We start from the raw sequence: 19,378 nt of genomic DNA on the forward strand, positions 1-19,378 counted from the left end.
CCCTTTCTCTTCTACTGCCCCTGACATGTTGCCTCCACTCAGCCACTCCAGTCCATGGAGATGGAGCCATTGTGGAACTTCCTGAGGGATGCAGGGTGTGAGAAGGGAAGGAAGAATTCAGATCGGAGCTACCCAGGGTCTCTCACCGAATCCTTTCATAGCTTTCCGAAGGACCTCAGCATCTCTCAAGGCGTCAAAGCCGGAAGCGTCTGTGATGGTGCCTCGATTTCCAAACTGTTCAAACAGACAGAGTTTGGTAAGATGCCGCACAACCCACACACCAGATTGCCTCACTGGAGATTACAGAAACTCTGAAAGATGGGAAGAGCCTGTAACCAACAGAGCAGAGGACTCTGCACTGAGCAGGTCCAGCTTGACCACTTGCCTGTCCTCATGTTTTGGAACTGAAGTCTCTGTGTGGCTCCCATGGCTAGAAGTTCTCCTGCAACTGACTCCTGATCTTGAAAGTCTTCCCTATACCCAGGTAGGGCTTCATGTGTCACTACCCTAGTGCATGTGACCACATCACAGGGTCTTCTTCATATGAGTTGGCCAGTTTCCAGACTAACTGTGCAAATCAGAAAAAGATGTGACCTCTGTGTGTGTGTTGGGGGTGGTGGTAGATATTCACCTTCATAATAATGGTAACCTGTGTACTCTACCAGGTATGCAAGTATGCCCAGTGCTCCCACGTCCCTCGATGTATCTTCATAATGATACTCACGGCCATGTTCCCTCCATAGCACTGGCACCAGGTTCTAGACTACGAACTGCTGGCCTACAGCACTTTTTCCTTTTACTGACAGCTGTACTCCCCAGCAAACCTGAATTTTCCTACTTACACCACCTTCTGGTGTATTATCTAGTTATAGCAGAGTTCAGGAAATAAGTTCAGAAGAAAAACAAGATGAAGACAGGGAGAAAGAAGGGGATGTCAAGCAGGAGCTGGGGAACTTGTGAATGTGGGGGCAGGAAGAAGGGACCCTCTGTCTAAAAATAGAAAAGTACGTATCTCTAGCTGGTTTGGCCATGTAACCATGGCAATGAATTCTGGATCCTAAAAATGTGAACACTCTCCAAAACAAGCCAGATCAGCCCAGAAGGAACAGCCAACAGGCTTCTCTACCCATACTCCTAAGAATCCTCTGAAGTTAGCTTGAGGCAGGGTGGTGTGGAGATGCGGAGCAGTTCAGTGACCTGATCTAAATGGCTGGGTGTAGGAGCTCGAATTATTCTTATAAAGCACCAAGTCCAGCAGGTATTAAACAGCAGGAATAAAGAGTACTTTTGGGGTGTTCAGACATAGTCTCTTGAGTTGTATGGTTAATAAACTGGGGGAGGGAGTTTGTAAGAAAGTTAAGTTCTTTGTTATAACAAGAATTTCTAACTGTATGACTGAGCCCTCCTTGATGGCCCCACCCTCCCAGACCTTGCCGGCAGAGGGACACAGGCCTGGGCTGAGGAATACACAGGGCAGCACTCACCTGGGTCGGGGCCACGGCGGGAGTGACGGTCCCAGATCCTGAGTATCCTGGGTAGCTTGGCATCGGCTGCTGCTGCTGTGCTGGAGGTGGCATTGGTGTCTGCCCAGGGTAGGGCATTGGTGCCTGCCCAGGGTAGGCTCCTGGGGGCTGCTGCCCAGGGGATGGCATAGGCTGGCCTGGCATAGGTGCTCCTGGGTATGGTGGATAAGCAGGCATCCCAGAGGGTGGGTTTCCTCCAGGGGGTGGGTACATTCCAAAAGGAGGAACAGGCTGCTGTGTAGAAGGAGGCTGCCCAAAACCTCCAGAGGGGACCGGAGGGTAGGCACCACTGGGGGCTCCAGGGTACATGTTCGGGACATTGGCTCCTCCGAAGGTCCCAGCCATGCTGCTTGCCTGAAAGACCAGAAAGAAGGGCCTGGCATGGTCCCCATGGGCTATAATCTAGCTCAGTCCATCTGTCCTGCCCTGACTCAAGCCTAAGAGCCACAGTCAGCTCAAGCAGACACCAAGCAAGCACCACAGCCTTCTCAGCAAGACCAGCCCTGCCCACCCAGCTTAAACCATGTCCCTCACCCCGCTCCCTCCACTGACACTCCTGACTCCATGCCCTCCTCTCATGTTCAGAGCACCCTCCGTGCTCTCCCGTCATCTGGCTTACTTCTGTCTGCTGTCTGTCTGTCTCTTCTCAGAGACAACGAGTTCTCTGGGGCTGGGATTTTTGTCTGTTTTACTCATGTGTTCCCAGTGTCTAGAACACGTCTGGCACGTTCAGACTATGTATGGGTTGCACTGTTTTATAGTGAGCACACTTTTGTTTTCAGATTATGAAGCTTATTATTTTCAAACCAAATGGGTAGTCAGGGAATTGATTCCACTGGTCACCACAGAATCTGCACGCCTCGGGCTCCTTTCTGGTTTGCTCTCCAGCCTGGTACATCCTAGCATAGCGCACAGCGCATAGTGCTCTGGCTTTTCTCTCATTCTCATGCTCTCTCTCTCTCTCTCTCTCTCCCTTCCTCCCTCTCTCTCCTGTATCTCAAATAAAATAAATGAAAAATAAACAGATCTTCAGAAAAATAATAGCAAATCAACAAATACAAGTAGTTAAGTCTGCTCATGGTACTAGGGACATGCCCCCAAGCCCAACAATAGTATTGTCCATATATGCGCGCGCGCGCGCACACACACACACACACACACACACACACACACTCACACACCACTGAAACGTGAGTGCCTACACCCTCCCCTCCCTCTTGCCCCTAAGCTACAGTCACATAGAAGGTGCTCAATACGCGTTCCATGAAGGCATTGCCCTGTCCAACCCCCCCAGCCCATGGGAGTGCAGCCCAGTGCACTCTTCTGTCTCACAGATGCAACATCAAAAAGCATGGAGGGGCGTTAAGGAGGCGAGAGCCCTGATAAAAGCTCTTCTGCCCTAGCATGCAGCTCAACACACACGCACACCTCTGAAGTCATGGAAACAGTAGCCTTAATCCCTCTGGCCACACTGATGTGGCCCCTCAGGGGCAGCCTGAACATGAGAGCTGGACTCACCATTCCTGAGAGGTAGTCCTGGTTGAACTGGCCTGCGTAGTTGGCCACATTATCCAGCCCGATGGGGGGCATGTTGGGTGGAAGGTAGCTAGCACCTCCCCAGGCACCACCACCTGAAAGCAACACCAAGCCCTTTAGGCCTTGCTGGTTCTCCCCTCCCCCTAAACAGAGGAAGGAAGAGCTATCAAGCTCCTAGAGAATTAGGAGTGGGGACAGCAGAGCCTGGGGGACAACAGTAGAGACCACACAGAAATGAAAAGGCACGAGAAGTCTAAGCTAACCCTGCTGCCACAGGAAGAGAAGAGGGAACGGAGTCTCCCTTCCTTTCAAGGAGGAAGACAGGGCTCAGTAAATGCACCTGAGACCCTCTGGGAGGAGACAGGAGGGTCAAGGCAGCTCCTGCCCTCCTGGTTCATCATCATGGAGCAGGAGAGCAGGCCCAAGAACAGGCTGCTTTGGGACACTGCTGAGCCTGTGGTAGCATGAGCTCGGAAGCTCCGACTCCACGAGAGATGCAAAGGGGCAGGTACGCATGTGTATGCAGGGTATACACTCCTCTCTAGCCCCTTACTCTGGAAGGTTGCATTGTGGGGTAAAGATGGAAGTAAAGAAAGAGTTGGAAGGCAGTTACTTCTGCTTTCTCCCCTCCTGGATACTAGGAATTCCCTCTCCACCCGCCCCACCCAGCTGGGATCCTCCTACCTGGTGCACCTGGCGGGTAGCCGCCTGTGGGCGGGGGATAACCTGGGTAGCTCATAGTGGGATCTGGAAGGGAAGAAGAAAGTGTGGTTAGACTCCCACCAGCCTCCAAGCAGCTTCTCTCAGGAGAACAGCAACCACCACAAGCCAGGGCTTCCCTGCAGGAAAAGAACTTGCATCAGGCCTAGCTTGTGCAACCCAGCTGCTCTTCATCTGCTAGGGCCATCAGCCAGGAACAGCAACAGGGGCAGAGTCGTCCACAGGAACAGGTCCACAGCCCACCACTATAGGATTCACTGCCTAAGGGGCAAAGGGTTTCCTTGAGAGGCCCGTGCACCCAGCTGTCACTCCCACCTTTGATGACAGGAGATGCTGCATGTTTATGGAGGCTGTTCTCCAAGCCTAGAGCATGCTAGCGCATGCTGTCTCATCCCCAGGGCTCCAGGGCTCTATTTTCTATGTTCTTATCATCACCCAGCCAGCAACAGGTTAATCAGAGCCCCCGTCTCTCTGTGTCCTACCTATGGACTCCCCCATTATCCACTGAAGTGCCCACAATGGATATCTGGTGCACCAGGTGATGAAACTGGGTTATGGAATTATGTTGTTCCTGTATCTAATCTGACCCAGGATCTGGACATAGGAAAGTGAGGCAGCTTGTGCGCAGAAAGGGGAAGCACTGTGCAGTGTCGTTAAATTCGGGGGCGCCAGCAGGCCGGGCTAGCATTGCGGCGGTAGAGAGAGACTCGAGGACACACGGCTGGGCTGAGAAGCTGCAATTTAATCTTTATTCACGAACGGGCAAATCACCACACCATGTGCTTCTCCATCATTCTCTCTCTGCCGCTGTTGCTGGGACTCTGCACGCCCTTAGCATATTGGGCGGGGAGAAAGAGGGGCACGAAACTAGCAGGGGCCAAACCATTTCTCTCAGAGATAGGGGGAAGGGGGCCAAACCAACACGAAGAATACCAGCATATTCCCCCTTTTCTTTTTAACTAAATGACCACAGTGTCAGGGGTGTGGGGTGAACAGAAACCTATATCGTACAGGCATTTTCAAAAAAGAAACTGGCACAAACATGGAGAAACATGTAAGCGGGCAACAAGAACCAGTGTGCTGCCAAGGGAAGGCCTGAGGGGGCCATTTTTTTGCCTCTGTGGGCAAAACTTTATCAGCTTAAAAAAAAACATTTCCTGCCTCTGGGGGGCGTACTTGCCTCGACGGGCATTTTCTAGCATGGGGGGAGGGTGAGGCCTAGAGTCCCAAGGCATGGCTGCAGTCAGTCTTTGAGAAACCCAGCAGCATAAGGGAAGCTGCTAGTTTTGTGCAAAGTGTCCGAGGTGTACCAGTGAGTCCGATAGAAGTCCAAAACAGATGTCCACCGAAGAATTGGCAAGGGGTGAATTGTTGTACGTCTGTCTCGATGGGGAATGTCAGCCATCGGAATTCTGCTTTTCTGTAGAGAACTTGACAGCTGCAACTCACTTACTTATGAAACAAGACTTGTAGCAGGTTAGAAGTTTACCACCACTGATAACTCTATCACAATTGGAAGTCTCTTCCAGCACGATTCTAAGGCTATTTAAAGTTTAAACAATAAAATGTGGAAAGGCAAACATGAACCATTGAAAGAAAAAGGCCTCAGGCATCAGAATTATTAGCATAACCATAGCGCAATCTAATGTTTCTAATAGAGAAAGAATTTGAGAGTTTTACATATCAACAACGTCTTTTTAACCTTTTGTTACACCCATTCAAGATGGAGACACACCCTAGGTGTGCACAGGTTTTTTTTAAGACCAACTTAGTTAAAATATATTGATTGTTAACTAATTTTTACCTCAGACTTTAAATGTAAGTTAATTTTATCTTTATGAGAATTATGTTGAAAACCTTTTTCATTTAACTTTGTCTGGTAAGAATTTAGCCTTAAAGTTACATTTTTAATCTTAAAGTTAATGTTACCAAACTTTAAACACACACGTAAACATGGTCTTTAATACACAAGAAGAGAAACTTTTGTTACGAAGACATGTCATTTCAAACATGAATTCAGATCTCTACTGTCTTAGCCATTTGGGGAGTGCGTTGTCCAGCGGTGGCCTCTCGGGCAGCTTCACTTCTAGGAATTGCAGGTTGCGATCTCTGCATGAATCTCTGCGTATTCTAGCTTGTCTGCCTTCAGACCCGAGCTGAGGATCTCGGCCAGGGGGCCCAGTTTTGACAGGGAGCCCGCAGTCTCCGGGTGGTCCGGGATCTGTCCAGACTTCATAGCACGAGGGCGGGCGGGCCAGCTGTGCAGAAGGTGCGGGCCGAGGTGCCACAGGGTGGCGGCCAGGATAGGCTGCCGCGGCCCTGCCCCATGGCCCTGCCATGTCGGCCAAGCAGCGTGGAGGGAGCCAGCGCCCAAAGCCCCGCGCCACACGGCGGAAAGCCGGCTCATGTGGGCTGGTGTTGGGCAGAAACCAGAGTGGTTCAGAGATAAATGTTCCAGAAACAGCGAAACAGTCTCGTGAAGAAAGGGCAGAGGCCTTTGGAGATCTCTTCACAAGCAGAAGAGAAGGCCATAGTACATAGGTAGCCAGATTGTCTTCACTTATCTGAGAGATGCGCAGGTCAGGTCCACGTGGGCGCCATTTGTTGTTAAATTCGGGGGCGCCAGCAGGCCGGGCTAGCGTCGCGGCGGTAGAGAGAGACTCGAGGACACACAGCTGGGCTGAGAAGCTGCAGTTTAATCTTTATTCACGAACGGGCAAATCACCACACCATGTGCTTCTCCATCATTCTCCCTCTGCCGCTGCTGCTGGGACTCTGCACGTCCTTAGCATACGGGGCAGGGAGAAAGGGGCGCGAAACTAGCAAGGGCCAAACCATTTCTCTCAGAGGTCGGGGGAAGGCGGCCAAACCAACATGAAGAATACCAACAGTGCAGGTTAGCAGTAAGGAAAGAGGACTTGGCACCCAGGGTTCTCTCTGGTGGTGTTGATGGAATACTTGCTCTTACCAAGTCCCTCTGCTATGCCCCATGCCAATTAAAGTACGAGAGAGAGAGAGAGAGAGAGACGGACAGAAATCTGGCCCAGGCCACTCAGAGGCTGCCTCTGTGTGTTAATTAGCAGTTGCGTCATTTGCCGAGGCACCTGATGACAAGAGTGTGGGGGAGGAAAACGGTTGGTGGCTCCCTTAGCAACCACAACACTTGACCCCAGCTGGGCTGCCAATTGTTGCTTGGAAGGCTACAAATATGCACAGACTTATTTCTCTCTCTAGCTCTCTCATCTTCCTTCCTTCCTTCTTTCTTTTGACTTCCATTTACTTTGATGGGACAGAGAGAAATTGAGAGGAACAGAGAGGGAGAGAGGGGGAGAGATACCTGCAGCACTGCTTGTGAAGCTGTCCCCCTTCAAGTGGGGACCAGGGGCTGGAACCTATGCCCTTGCACACTGTAATGTATGCACTTAACTGGATGTGCCACCACCCAAGCTCCCCTTGACCACTGGCTTTCAAGCTACACTTTGCATCAGGACATCTGGAGGACTTGTTTGACACACTGCTGTTTCTCCATCTGCAAAGTTCTGAGTCAGCAGAACCAAGAGCTGCGCCTTCTTACTGGCAATGCCCCTGTCCTGAAGACCCCACTTTGAGAACTATTATTCTGAACTCCACTATCCACCTGTAAGAGCTGAACACCCTTTCACAGCTACAGTGGATGTTGTTCTCAAGAAGTAGAACTGGTCTTCAGGCATCAGTGGCCCCTACAAGGTGGTCTTTTTCTCAGACTGATGGGCATGGTAATGTGATTTGGTCAGGAGACCCAGTGGTGACAGCAGGCAGAGTAAGGAAGGCCAGGTGATGGCCTCATGACCTTGGAGGGAGAGAGGTAGAACTGGCTCCCACCATCATGGTCAAAGGCATGTTGCCTTGGTCATGGACCTCAGGGTGCTGCTCTCAGTCTGACTCATTTCCCTCTGGCTAGGAGGCCATTAGCACAAAGCCCTTCTAGGTCTTGCCTCTGGTCTACCCCATCTGCTAGAACCCTGAGATCTCACTGGTGAGGAGCCTGAAGACTGGAAAGATAGGTGGTTCAGGGACCTTGGGGGGGGGGCACGGGGATGGGGACAAGGAAGAGAGAAACTGTCTATAAACTAGAGTGAGCAGCAGTTGTGTTCCTAATAGCACTGTCTGAAGACTTCCAAATAGAAACTTTGGACACCAAACGCCCTTATTCATGTCTCATGTCTTTCCAGAGAAGTGAGGCCCAAAAGATTCCATACACAACCAGATTGGGGGAGAAAAAAAAAATCAAAACAAAAGTTGGCTCTCACTCTGTTCCACACATCAAAATAAACTGCAGAAAGACCGAAGATTGAAAGTAGCCAAAGAGAACCCCAAAGAAAATAAAGAACCCAAAAACATAAATTGAAGCTTTTCACAACAGCAATATGGAGTGGAAATAAATATTACATAAAGAAAAATGTCAGATTTAGGGAAAAATTACTTACCATACAGAAAGGACTAATAACTACTTAAATCTTATGAACCGTTATTTATATATATATAAAAAAAGGGCCTAAAGATGTTTACCCTCACTAATGGGCTGAAATTTTTCAACTAAAACAGAAACATCAAAATTAAAAATGATACGCTTTGACCCCCAAATGCTACTATTTTCCAGACACACATCTGGATTTTACTAGACCAACTGATATGAATTTTACCATGGAATTACACGAGGTGAACGCCCCAAATATCCATCTATATAAGGTTGAGTAAATGGATCATGGATCCCAAGAGATTCATGCAATGGTCACTGTGTTGCCAAATTCAGATTCAGTCAACTCTATCAAAATATGAAAAGCCTCTAGACTCACTTGAAAGAAAGAAGTGAAAGCAAACACACAAATGCAGTAGTGTGTCCACATCGAGACCATGCCTGGAATGATAAACAAGAAGCCAGTCAGTACTGGTCACTTCTGGAGAAGAAAATGGGCCGAAATAAAGTTTACAGCTTATATTTGCTATTTATTTTTTTTCCACATTCATGTATTGCTTTTTTTAAAAAAATTTTAAATAGAGCCAATTCAGGTGGGGATTTCTGAGCTCACTAGAGGCTGTGGTAGTTCTTCCAAAAGTCAAATAATTCACACAGGGTCCATTCAGTCCCAGGCAGTTGGGCTCTGGGCCTGGGGTTAGCACTAATATATAAATATCCCAGGGGACTGCTAATTATCCCTGCTCTGGGCAGGACCGGCAGCCCAGTCTCAGACCACATACAAGGGTGCTCCTTCCCATGTGTGTGTGGATGGGGGTGAGGATTACAGAGTTCCTGGTGAGAGTCAAAGACTGTTCCCTGGCAATGGGGTTTAATCTGGAGTGGCCCATAGGCTGGTCTAGTTACTTATCTAAGCAGCATTCCTCATCTCCAAGGAAGACCACCTCCAGTCTTCCTCTCCCAAAAGAAGTTTCATCCCTCCATACCTCTTGCTGGAAACAGTCTCACATATGTTCCCCATACCCTTGTCTTCCTGAGTTCTCTTTAGAACCCCCCACTCCAACCCCACTGGCCCCAGTGTGGTCTGAAGCACACAAGGCAGGACCATTGCTCCCTCCTCCCCTGGCCACAGATCCTGCCTCCCTGGGTTTGTACACTTGGGTGTTCTGAACTACAAGGGTTCACTCAGGTCCCATTAAATTTCTCCCTTCCTTCTGCCTGTAACTCAGCCCACGGAGATTCTAACCAACAGTAGGCATCTGAGGGCTCTCTTTTTCTCTCTCAGCTTTGTTTTAGATCTACCAATTTGGTAAGTCTGGCATTTGCGTTCTGAGTGGCTGACGCAGAAAGGGCCAGCAATAGACACTCCTGAATGGTTGCTGCCGACCCCTCGCCAGCTTGACATCAGCCCACTGTGGACCACCACAGGCCAGGCACTCAGCCAGCTATTGGGCCACCCAACTTCCCCAGTTCTTCCGTTTATAATACACAGAGGGCCTCCACCAGATGAGGGTTTGAACACAGTTCCCATGTTTCTCTAACACATCTCCTCCAGTTTATCTGCCTAATCATTTCAGGACACAAGCAAACACAGCTGGATAGCCATGGTATGTACCACTCTGGCCCCCAGGACCTCTCTCTTCCTCCCCAACTGTCCCATCTTCCAGGAGGTTGCAGGGATCCCCACGGCAACATCTACCCCCCTCCCTACACACACACACACACACACACACACACACACACACACACACACACACACCTTCTTTTTCTGAAAATTAATAAGACATCTACTCATTGTACAGTCTTTGGGTAATTCTGACTCTGACTAATATTGCTAGGAGGGAACCTCAGACAGGGCTTCAAGGGGGCCTCTCCCTCTCCCCTTCTATCCAAGCTCTCTCTCTCTCTCTGGCAGAAGAGAACACAGAGGGCTCCCTTTGCCATGTATGAGCACCACGCCTCCCTTGCTGATGACATGCCTTTTGCCAATTCTGTCCTTTAGCAAAGAAAAAGGTGCCTGGGTGGGAATGTTCACATTGCTGGTGTACTTGTGACATATCCCTGGTCTACATCGGCTCTGATCCTGGCATTCTGACATGGGGAGGCTTTCTAGTTTATAATGAATTCCCAGTGGTAAGCAGTAAGCTATAAAGACAAGCACCCAAACCTGGGCATCCCCAGACCCCAGAGCACTGGGTAAATGTTGAGAGAATACCATAGTTACATGGGGGACCTTCTCAGAACCTGTCCCCCAAGCTGTGCAAATGTGTACCAGCACATGGTTACATTGAAGAGGTTACCCAAGGGCACTAGGCATGAGTCCCCAAATGCAGGATTCCAGACATGCTGTGTTGGGAAAAAAGCAAAAACTGCCCAGAACAAAAACCTTATCCACTCCAAGGCACCCCCTAACATAAGACAGTCTGTTCCCTTGCCACAGCACAGGGACGTAGTGGTATGGCCTAGGCCAAGCACTGTGCACATTCTGCTGGGCTTCCAGACACAGGGAAGGGAGGAAGGGTGCTGGCAGTGGTTGAAACAAGGCTACTGCAGCACCTGCCTCCGAGCGTGTGGCTGAGGAAGGGATGGCTCACAGCAGGCCAACACTGAAAAGAGACCCAGAAACATCACCCCTGGACCAGAAGGCACACATCAGGGAGCCCTTTCACCTCTCAACCCATCGGCACTGCAATACACCGGCCCAGTCTAGGATAGACACTTTCCTGGCATAGCCTTTCCTGTGAAGTTCCTGAGCCTGGGGCTGGAGTATTTATTTGTACATAATAGGATATTAGGTGTTATTGTTATTTTTGTCATCCCTGAGCTTTTACTGCTCTAAGGTCCATTTTTTTTCAGACAGTGACAGACAGAGAGGGAAAGATACCACAGCACTGAAGCCTCCCCCAGTGTGTGTATGACTCTGGTCCTGTGCAAAACAAAGCAGGCGCACTACCCAAGTGAGCTATCTTGCTGGCCTCATTTGTATACTAAGTTTTTAGGAATTAAACCCTCAGGCTGTTTTTATGCAAAAAATTTAAATCTAGAGTCAGATAATGTCACTGATATATTGTCTTTTCTTCTTTTTTTGGTCAGTGTCCGGGGAGCAGTGTATATATGACATTTTTAAAAAATGAGATTAGACAAAGACACTGATACCCTACCAAACAGATTTCCTAAAATGACCCTTAGCAAAAAATAAATAAATAAAATAAGTAAATATGATTAGAGAAGTAAAAAATTAGAGGAAAATGTTTACAAGAAACATATCTAATTAAAGCCCACTGGTCAAAACAGAAACTTAATGATAACAAAGCAAACAACCTGAAGCCATGTAACCAGCAAACAGCTACATCATAAAGGAGTCAGCCTTTAGGTCACCTAGTAGAGTGCATATGCTACCAGTGCAAGGACCCAGGCTCCAGGCCCTGGCCTCAGCTACCGAGGGGAAGCTTCATGATCGGAGGGGCACTGCTGCAGGTACCTCTCTCCCTCTCTATTTCTCTCTGTCTCTCATTATCAGAGAGAAAGAAAAAAGAATAGAAAAATGCTGCTGGGAACGGTGAGACTGTTCTGCAGGCATTGAGCCCCCCCAATAACCCTAGTGGAAATGACCACGACACACAGTAAGCTATTCATCCCGCACCACCAGGGAGCTGTAAATGAAAATGCTGAGATAATACCTACCTATGTGAATAACTAGTGAAGAAAGCTGATTTAGGCAACAGAACTCATCGTTCATTGATGGGGGCGGGGAGTGGAAAATGGTACAGACCCTTTGGAAGACAATTTGACAGTTTCATGCAAGTCTAAACATGTTCCTTACCCTATGCTCCAACCATCACAACCCCTGGTATTTACCCAAAGGAGGTGAAAACACATTTCTACACAAAACCCTGTTCACAGGTATTTATAGCTGCTTTATTCTGAAATGGCAAAACTCAGAAGGGTAGCTTTCACTAGGTAAAATGGATGAACTGTGGCAGACTGAGATGACAGAATTTTAGCCAGTGTGAGAGAGAACCTTCAAGTCCTGAAAAAACATGAGGAAGTATAAAATGCCAGTTTTAAAGGTTCTGTGCTGTACAACTGCAACCATGTGCCACTCTGGAAAAGCTGACACTTTGGAGGCGGTAGAGAATGTTGGCTGTCAGGAGCTGGAGAGACGAATACAGAGGACTAGAATTGTTGTAGACGGCAGATGCATACTAAGCTGGAGGGTACCTGCGTCAAAAGCCATGGGATGTACAACCCCAAAAATAAATAAAAGGATATAAACCTACTGTACAGAAATTCAAATGAGCAGAAAGGAACAAAGTAAAAAGCAAGCCACCCTCCCCGTTACCCCCAACCCTAAGTTCACCACTGAACTGTTTCTCACATTAGTTGAATGCTGAAAAAAAAATTCTGCATATACACATAAAAATGTATACATACACATGCACATTACATGTGTTCACCTGTATAAATATTGAATAAAACAAGAAAGAATTTATTTGCTTCTCTGTAAACTTACTTGGCTCCTAGACAAAGCTGGGTTCATGCAGCCTCTCACATAATGAATCATGCACATTCCTACCTAGTGCAGTTTCTGGTAATATTTGGAGAAGACAAAGAGTTGGCCAGGCCTCAGCTGGTCTGAGCAGCTCTTGGCCTCCACAAACCACCCCGGAAGCACTGGGCATTCCTCCCCAACTGGCTGGACTGAAGAGCATGAAAACAGCCCAGGCAAGGCTGCAGATGGAGCCTAATGCAAGTCAGAAGCATCTATGTAAGGTAGTTCAATTCCAGTATCTCCCACAGAGTCAGGCCCTTAGTTCTGTAGGCTTCCTCATCCTTTTGGGTTGCAGATGTTCTAAAGGGTGTATCGATCCCACTTTCATTCACTCAGTTATTTCCAAACACCGTAAGCACTCAGCTGCTGAGAAGGAACATACTGTGTTCCACAAGAGTTGTAGTCAGGCCCCTTAGCCCAAGACTTTTACCCCTCTGCTATGCTTCCTCAAAAGCCCACTGGCCTCAGAAACTAGTATTTCAAGAACTGACACCTAAAACAAATGAAGAAAAAAAAAAAACAACCACTAGTTGACAGAATAGCATCATCCTGCTTGAGGGGTGGGCCCCACAGAAGCAGATTCTTATCTATACAAGCCTAACCCTGTGGACAGCCAGTAGCCTATGGTCAGTACTTCCACTTTGGGTCTCCAACCTGACAGAAACTATCTTTCTCTCCTCTCAGCTTTCTTTTCAGGCATGCTTTTGGGACAGAGCAGGTGTGTGTGTGTGTGCGCACAATACTTAGTCAACTGCCACCCCCCAAGTTGAGATTCTGAGAAGCAGAAAGTGAACCACAGAGCAAAGTGAGCAAGGTGACACTATGTGTCAATAGCTGGCAGACACCAGCCTAGTATGTGACTTTATCTACAGAGCTCAGCCCAAGACATCAAGATTCTTGTGACAGACAGACAAAGAAAAAGACTTCCACCAAATCCTCACTCCAAAGTGGCCAGGACGTAAGGAAACACACACACACGCACACGCGCCCTCACAAAGGGAAGCTGTGTGTTTCTAAATTTAGTTCAAGCTAGGGAAGCACTTCTGCACAGGCGAAGCTGCTCTGTCACCACCAGTAGGAACAGAAGGAGTTCCTCCAAGGATCAAATGAGAAGCACAGTGGGAGGGACCATGTTAATCACACACAGGTCCCAGAAGAGTCTGAACTCTTCCACTCAACCTTTCCTGCAAAGTCCAACCTAAGTAACATCAACATGCTCACCTCAGCCCAGAGGGGTGGGAACGCCACACTCCACCAAGCCCTCCAGTACTGACCATCTGTACAGCATAGTCTGTCCGTGGCTAGGTCAGAGGGGGAGTTCAGAGAGCTTCTCTAAACCCTTACCTGCCATATGTGGGGAGAGGGGCGGCTGAGTGGCTTATCCCTGGTCACAAAGCATAAGTATCACAAGCTCTGGGTTTCACAACACTGAAGTCCAGAATATCTGTAGGTTCTCTAGTTCCCCCAGTGCCACTGTCTCCCACACAGTAAACCAGCTCCCCCGCTTCTGCGCAGCACACACTCCTCCTAGCAAGAGTCAAACATCACAGGATAGTCATGAGAGACTTTTTACTGTTGACACAGCACTGATCCCATATTCTAATGTTGCTGCTGGGGAAGTAAGGCCATACAATGACAACGGTCCCAATTCCAGCTCTGTGATTTGTTGGCTGTGCTTCTTTGAGCATGGTGCTTGGCCTCCTGAATCTTTCTCCTCACCTGTAAAATCGGGGAAAATATATCCATCTTATGACGTGACTATAAAGCTATCATCCTCTATGTAGCTTTCACCTCACTGAAGCTCCTTAGTTCACTGTAAACGACTTGCTGAAGATGCATTAGCCTGAGAGCTAGAGTCTGGGGCCTAACTCCACTACTCGCTGTGTGGCCTTCCCCAGTGACTTAACCTCTCTGAACTCCCAAGGAGCCTGCAAAGATATGACCTGCCTACCCACCTTGAAGTTTTTGTGAGGATTAAATGAAGCAAGAACAGAAAAGGACTTTGTAAAGTATGGGATGGTTGTGATCATTCTGTGGTCTCTTTCAAGTCATCAAAAAATATAGGTGGTGATATCTGAAGAGGAAAAAAAAAAAAGGTCATCAGAGGTCCTGGACATGCACTCAGACTTGTTTAGTGTTTGGTACCTTCCTAGCAGGTGTCAAAGCCATACAGTGAGGGAGGTTCCTAATCACTCATTGAGGTCAGGGTAGAACAGGGTATATGCCTCAGGAAAATGCTGGTAAAAGGGAGGGGATGGTCTTAAAGGCTGAGGTTCTGGGCTGGGTGGTAGTGTACCTAGTTGGGCACACGTTACAATGTGCATGCGAAGACTCGGGTTCAAGCCCCTGGTACCTACTCGCAGGGGGAAAGCTGTGAGAGTGGTCAAGCAGTGTTGCAGGTATCTCTGTCTCTTTCCCTACTGCCCTCTTCACTCTAGTTGTCTGGATGTCTCTCTCCAGTAAATAAAAGATTTTAAAAATATGTATGTCTTTAAGAAAAAGGGCCGAGATTCAGGCACCATCAACTTTGATCATTCATCTCCCAGACAGTCTATGTCCTGATACTCAGAACTTGTAAATATGCTACCTTTCATGACAAAGGGGACTTTGCAGATATGATTAGGACTACCGGTCTTGAGAGAGAGAGACTGAATCCTAGCTTATCCAAATGTACACAATTAAATTGCACACATTCTGAAAAGCAGGTGTCTTTCCCTAGCTGGGTTAAGGATGAAAAGAAAGAATGAGGAGGAGAAATTTAAAAGCATGAGGGGATTCTGCTCATGGAAGAAAAGCCATGAGTTAAGAAATGCAGATCATCTCTAGAAGGTAGAGGAAACAGATGATCCTCTAGAGCCTCCACAGAAGACACAACCCTGCCAAAAAGCAGCACGTGACCTGTGACACTGAACTGTACGGAGTGATGGGGAAATGGTGCAGCTGCTGTGGCAAGCAGTACAACGGTTCCCCAAAAAGCTAAACGTATGGTCCAGCAATTCTACGTCTGGAGATATAACCCCCAAAAAACTGAAAGTGGAGTTTCAAACATCTTTGTACATCAATGTGAACAGCAGTATTATTCATAATAGTCAAAAAGTGGAAATGGGTAGAGGGAGGCTGAGAGACAGTTCACTTGATAGAAGGTACATCTTATCACACACAAGATCTTGGATTCGAGAGCAGACAAAACAGGGATGCCATGAATGGCACAAGAGAAGCTCCCAGGATGGCAGAGCAGTGCTATGGTCTCTCCCTCTTTCTCTTTAATTTTTTAAACTTTGTTTTTTATTTTTTACCAGAGCACTGCTCAGCTCTGCCTTATGGTGGTGTGGGGGAATGAACCTGGGGCTGGAACCTCAGGCATGAGAGCCTTTTTGCAAAAACCATTATGCTATCTACCCCTACCCTGGTCTCTTTTTCTGCCTCTCTCATTCTGTCTCTCAAATAAAGAATTAAAAAATTGGGGGTCAGGTGGTAGCACAGTGGTTTAAGTGCACGTGGCACCAAGCGCTAAGGACTGGCATAAGGATCCTGGTTCGAGCCCCTGACTCCCCACCTATATGGGGAGGGGGGTCGCGTCACAAGCGGTGAAGCAGGTCTGCAGGTGTCTGTCTTTCTCTTCCCCTCTCTGTCTCCTCTCCTCTCTCAATTTCTCTCTGTCCTAACAATGGCAACAATAATGACAACAACACGGGTAACAACAAGGGCAACAAAAAAATGGGGAAAGTGGCCTCCAGGAGCAGTGGATTCATAGTGCAGGCACTGAGCCCGAGCAATAACCCTGGAGGCCAAAAAAAAAAAACACACTTAAAAATTTAAAAAAGAATAAAAAAATTGGCCCTGAGCCATGAAATCATGCATGTATGAGATCCGGCACTACATAAAAAAAAAAAAAAAAAAGACAGAAACAACCTGACTGTCTATCAACAAATGAAAACAAACAAAAACACCTTCACAATATGTCTTTCAGCCTTATAAAGGAATAAAACTCACACACATGCTACAACGTGGATGAATCTGGAAGATGCTAGGCTAAGTGCGATAAGCCAGTCACAAGAAAACAAATACTGTGTATCCCACTTAGATGATATTAGACATGTTGTTTTTACTGTTTCACCTTACTGTGCTTGACAGATACTTTTTTTTTCTTTAAATAAGGTCCTTTACCAACAGAAAGACCATTAATTTGCCAGCGTCTCAGATGATGGCCAGCAGTGTTTGACAATAAAGGATTTTTTAAATAAAAAAAAACTTGATTTACCTTATTTTTATGAAGCCAGAGCACTGCTAAAGCAAATATAGCGCAGGAAGAAAGTCCAGAGCCTCATTCATGCAAGCCCTGTGCCCTACTCGCTGAGCTACCTCTCCCTGGACGCTGCAATAAGGTATTTTCTTTAAATTTTTATTTATTTATTTTCCCTTTTGTTGCCCTTGTTTTTTTATTGTTGTTGTAGTTATTATTGTTGTTAGGACAGAGAGAAATGGAGGGAGGAAGGGAAGACAGAGAGGGGGAGAGAAAAATAGACACCTGCAAACCTGCTTCACTGCCTGTGAAGCGACTCCCCTGCAGGTGGGGAGCCGCGGGCTCAAACCGGGATCCTTACCGGTCCTTGCACTTTGCGACGTGTGTGCTTAACCCGCTGCGCTACCTCCCGACTCCCAAGGTATTTTCTTAATGAAAGAATGCACATTGTTTATCCTACACATAATGTTCTTGCACACTTAATAGACAACATGGTTTTCATGTAGTCGAGAATTAAAAAATCTGGGTGACCCTTTTGTGTGCTACTCACTTTGCTGTGGTGCTCTGAAACTTAGTTCCCAAGATGTCAGAGACGCACCTCTACTGAGAGCAGTCAGATTCATAGTTAGAAAGCAGAATTGTGGTTGCTAGCAGCTGGGAGGAAGGGAAGAAGAAATGGTCCTGATGGCGACGTAATAATGGGCATGCAGGCAATGTCAATGGCCCGAACACCTACACATGGTTAATATGGTCATTTCTATCACAGAAGCGTGTGGCTTTAAGTCACTGTAGTCATTTGTGAGAATAGCAATAGAAAACTAATAGGTACAGTGACGAGAGTCTGTCCTCCTTTCAAACAGAACCTGCACACTGTCCTCTTTGAAAAGGCCTCTGCTCTCTACATGAGAGATCCTCTCCTAAGTTTACCTAAGCCGGGAAGCTTTCTTTGACAAGGGAATCAGTATACCAAAACCACAAAACAAAAACAAAACAAAACAAGAAAACATTCCAATCAAGCAAACAGAGAGCAGGTGTGTGCCTTGCCAGCAGGGAGGGGGTGAGGTGGGGATGGGGGTGGAGGGGGCGGAGGGGAGAGCCCAATGTCGCTTTGCTTACTTGTATTCTCAGTCAACATGAATCACCATGGGGAGACGTCAGCTTTTGAGTGGGCTCTGTGTGGTCAAGCCAGACACACCCAACCAGCAATGCAAATGCTTGAGGAAGGAAAAAGGTTGCAATGTGATCTGTGTGGGTGTAGCAATCCCCACCTAGTAGGCCAGGATCTTGCAACTGGGATGCAAGAGGTCACTCAACCTGAGAACTGAGAAGACTCAGTTCATTCCCACCTATCACACTGCTGCCTCAGAAATAGGGAATCTGACAGCCTGAGAGGGGGAACGACACGCTAACAAGGTGACAGGACAAGTTCCTAACAGAGGGGACACAGGACCTTGCCCCTCTCCCCATGTCTCCCCTTTAAGTCCAGAAAGGCAGGGCAACAGATAATGGGCTTTTCCCTGCATCTGTAGGTAGGGTTGAGTCTTGTGGGGCCTGGAGTTTATATAATTTTAGAGGCCCTCTAAGATTTCCTCCAATGTAGTTGGAGCCCTGGTTACATGCATGGCAAAGCAACTACAATCTACAATGATTTCCTTTTAAAGATTTATTTATAGGAGAGAGAGAGAGAGAGAGAGAGTGAGTGAGTTAGAGAATAAACCAAAGCATCACTCTGGCACATATAATGCTAGGGATTGAACTCAAGAACTCATGCTTGAGTCCAACACTTCATTTAATGTGACACCTTCTGGGCATCACTTATACTGTTTCTAAGTAGAAAAATGGGGGGCTGGGTGGTGGCACACACACATGGTTACCATGCTCCAGGACCAGGGTCCAAGCCCCCATTTCCCATCTGTAGGGAGGAAGCTTCATGAGTGGTGGAGAAGTGCTACGAGTGTCTTCCTTTCTCTCGTTATTTTTTTCCCCTCTGTCTCTTACCCTCTATCAAAACAAAACAAAACAAAACAAAACAAAACAGGGAGGGGCAGGATGACAGCTGGAAATGGTGGTGGAATCTGTAGGCAACAAGCCCCAGTGATAGCCTCAGTTGGAATTTCAAAAGGAAGAAAAGAGAAAGGGAAATAGTACTGTTGAATGTAAAACATTAATTCCCCAATAAAGAAAAAAAATATGTGGAAAAAAAAGAAAAAGAGAAAGGGAAATAGGAGACCTCGCAGCAAGGGTTCTACCTTTCCAAGTGGTGGCACATAGTTAGGGTCACAATAGCTGCTCCCTCCAGCCAGGTGTGCCTGCTTCAGGTGCCCACTGTCCCCATCCATGTTACAATG

At 47.5% G+C, this 19,378-nt stretch overlaps 1 protein-coding gene across 1 annotated transcript in view; it reads right to left on the minus strand.

Moving 5' to 3' along the window:
• The window catches only part of ANXA11 (annexin A11), a 52,041-nt gene that overhangs the window by 17,735 nt on the left and 14,928 nt on the right, over nucleotides 1-19,378 (minus strand). Inside the window, exons 2-5 of the mRNA XM_007539402.3 lie at nucleotides 3,744-3,806; nucleotides 3,042-3,154; nucleotides 1,485-1,877; nucleotides 147-234 (exon numbers count right to left, since the gene is read on the minus strand). Coding sequence (XP_007539464.1) covers nucleotides 147-234; nucleotides 1,485-1,877; nucleotides 3,042-3,154; nucleotides 3,744-3,798 — 649 coding nt within the window. The 5' untranslated portion in view covers nucleotides 3,799-3,806. The remainder of the gene's footprint in view (nucleotides 1-146; nucleotides 235-1,484; nucleotides 1,878-3,041; nucleotides 3,155-3,743; nucleotides 3,807-19,378) is intronic.

This window comes from Erinaceus europaeus, chromosome 1, assembly GCF_950295315.1.
Source record: "Erinaceus europaeus chromosome 1, mEriEur2.1, whole genome shotgun sequence".
In the NCBI taxonomy this organism is placed as follows: Eukaryota; Metazoa; Chordata; class Mammalia; order Eulipotyphla; family Erinaceidae; genus Erinaceus; species Erinaceus europaeus.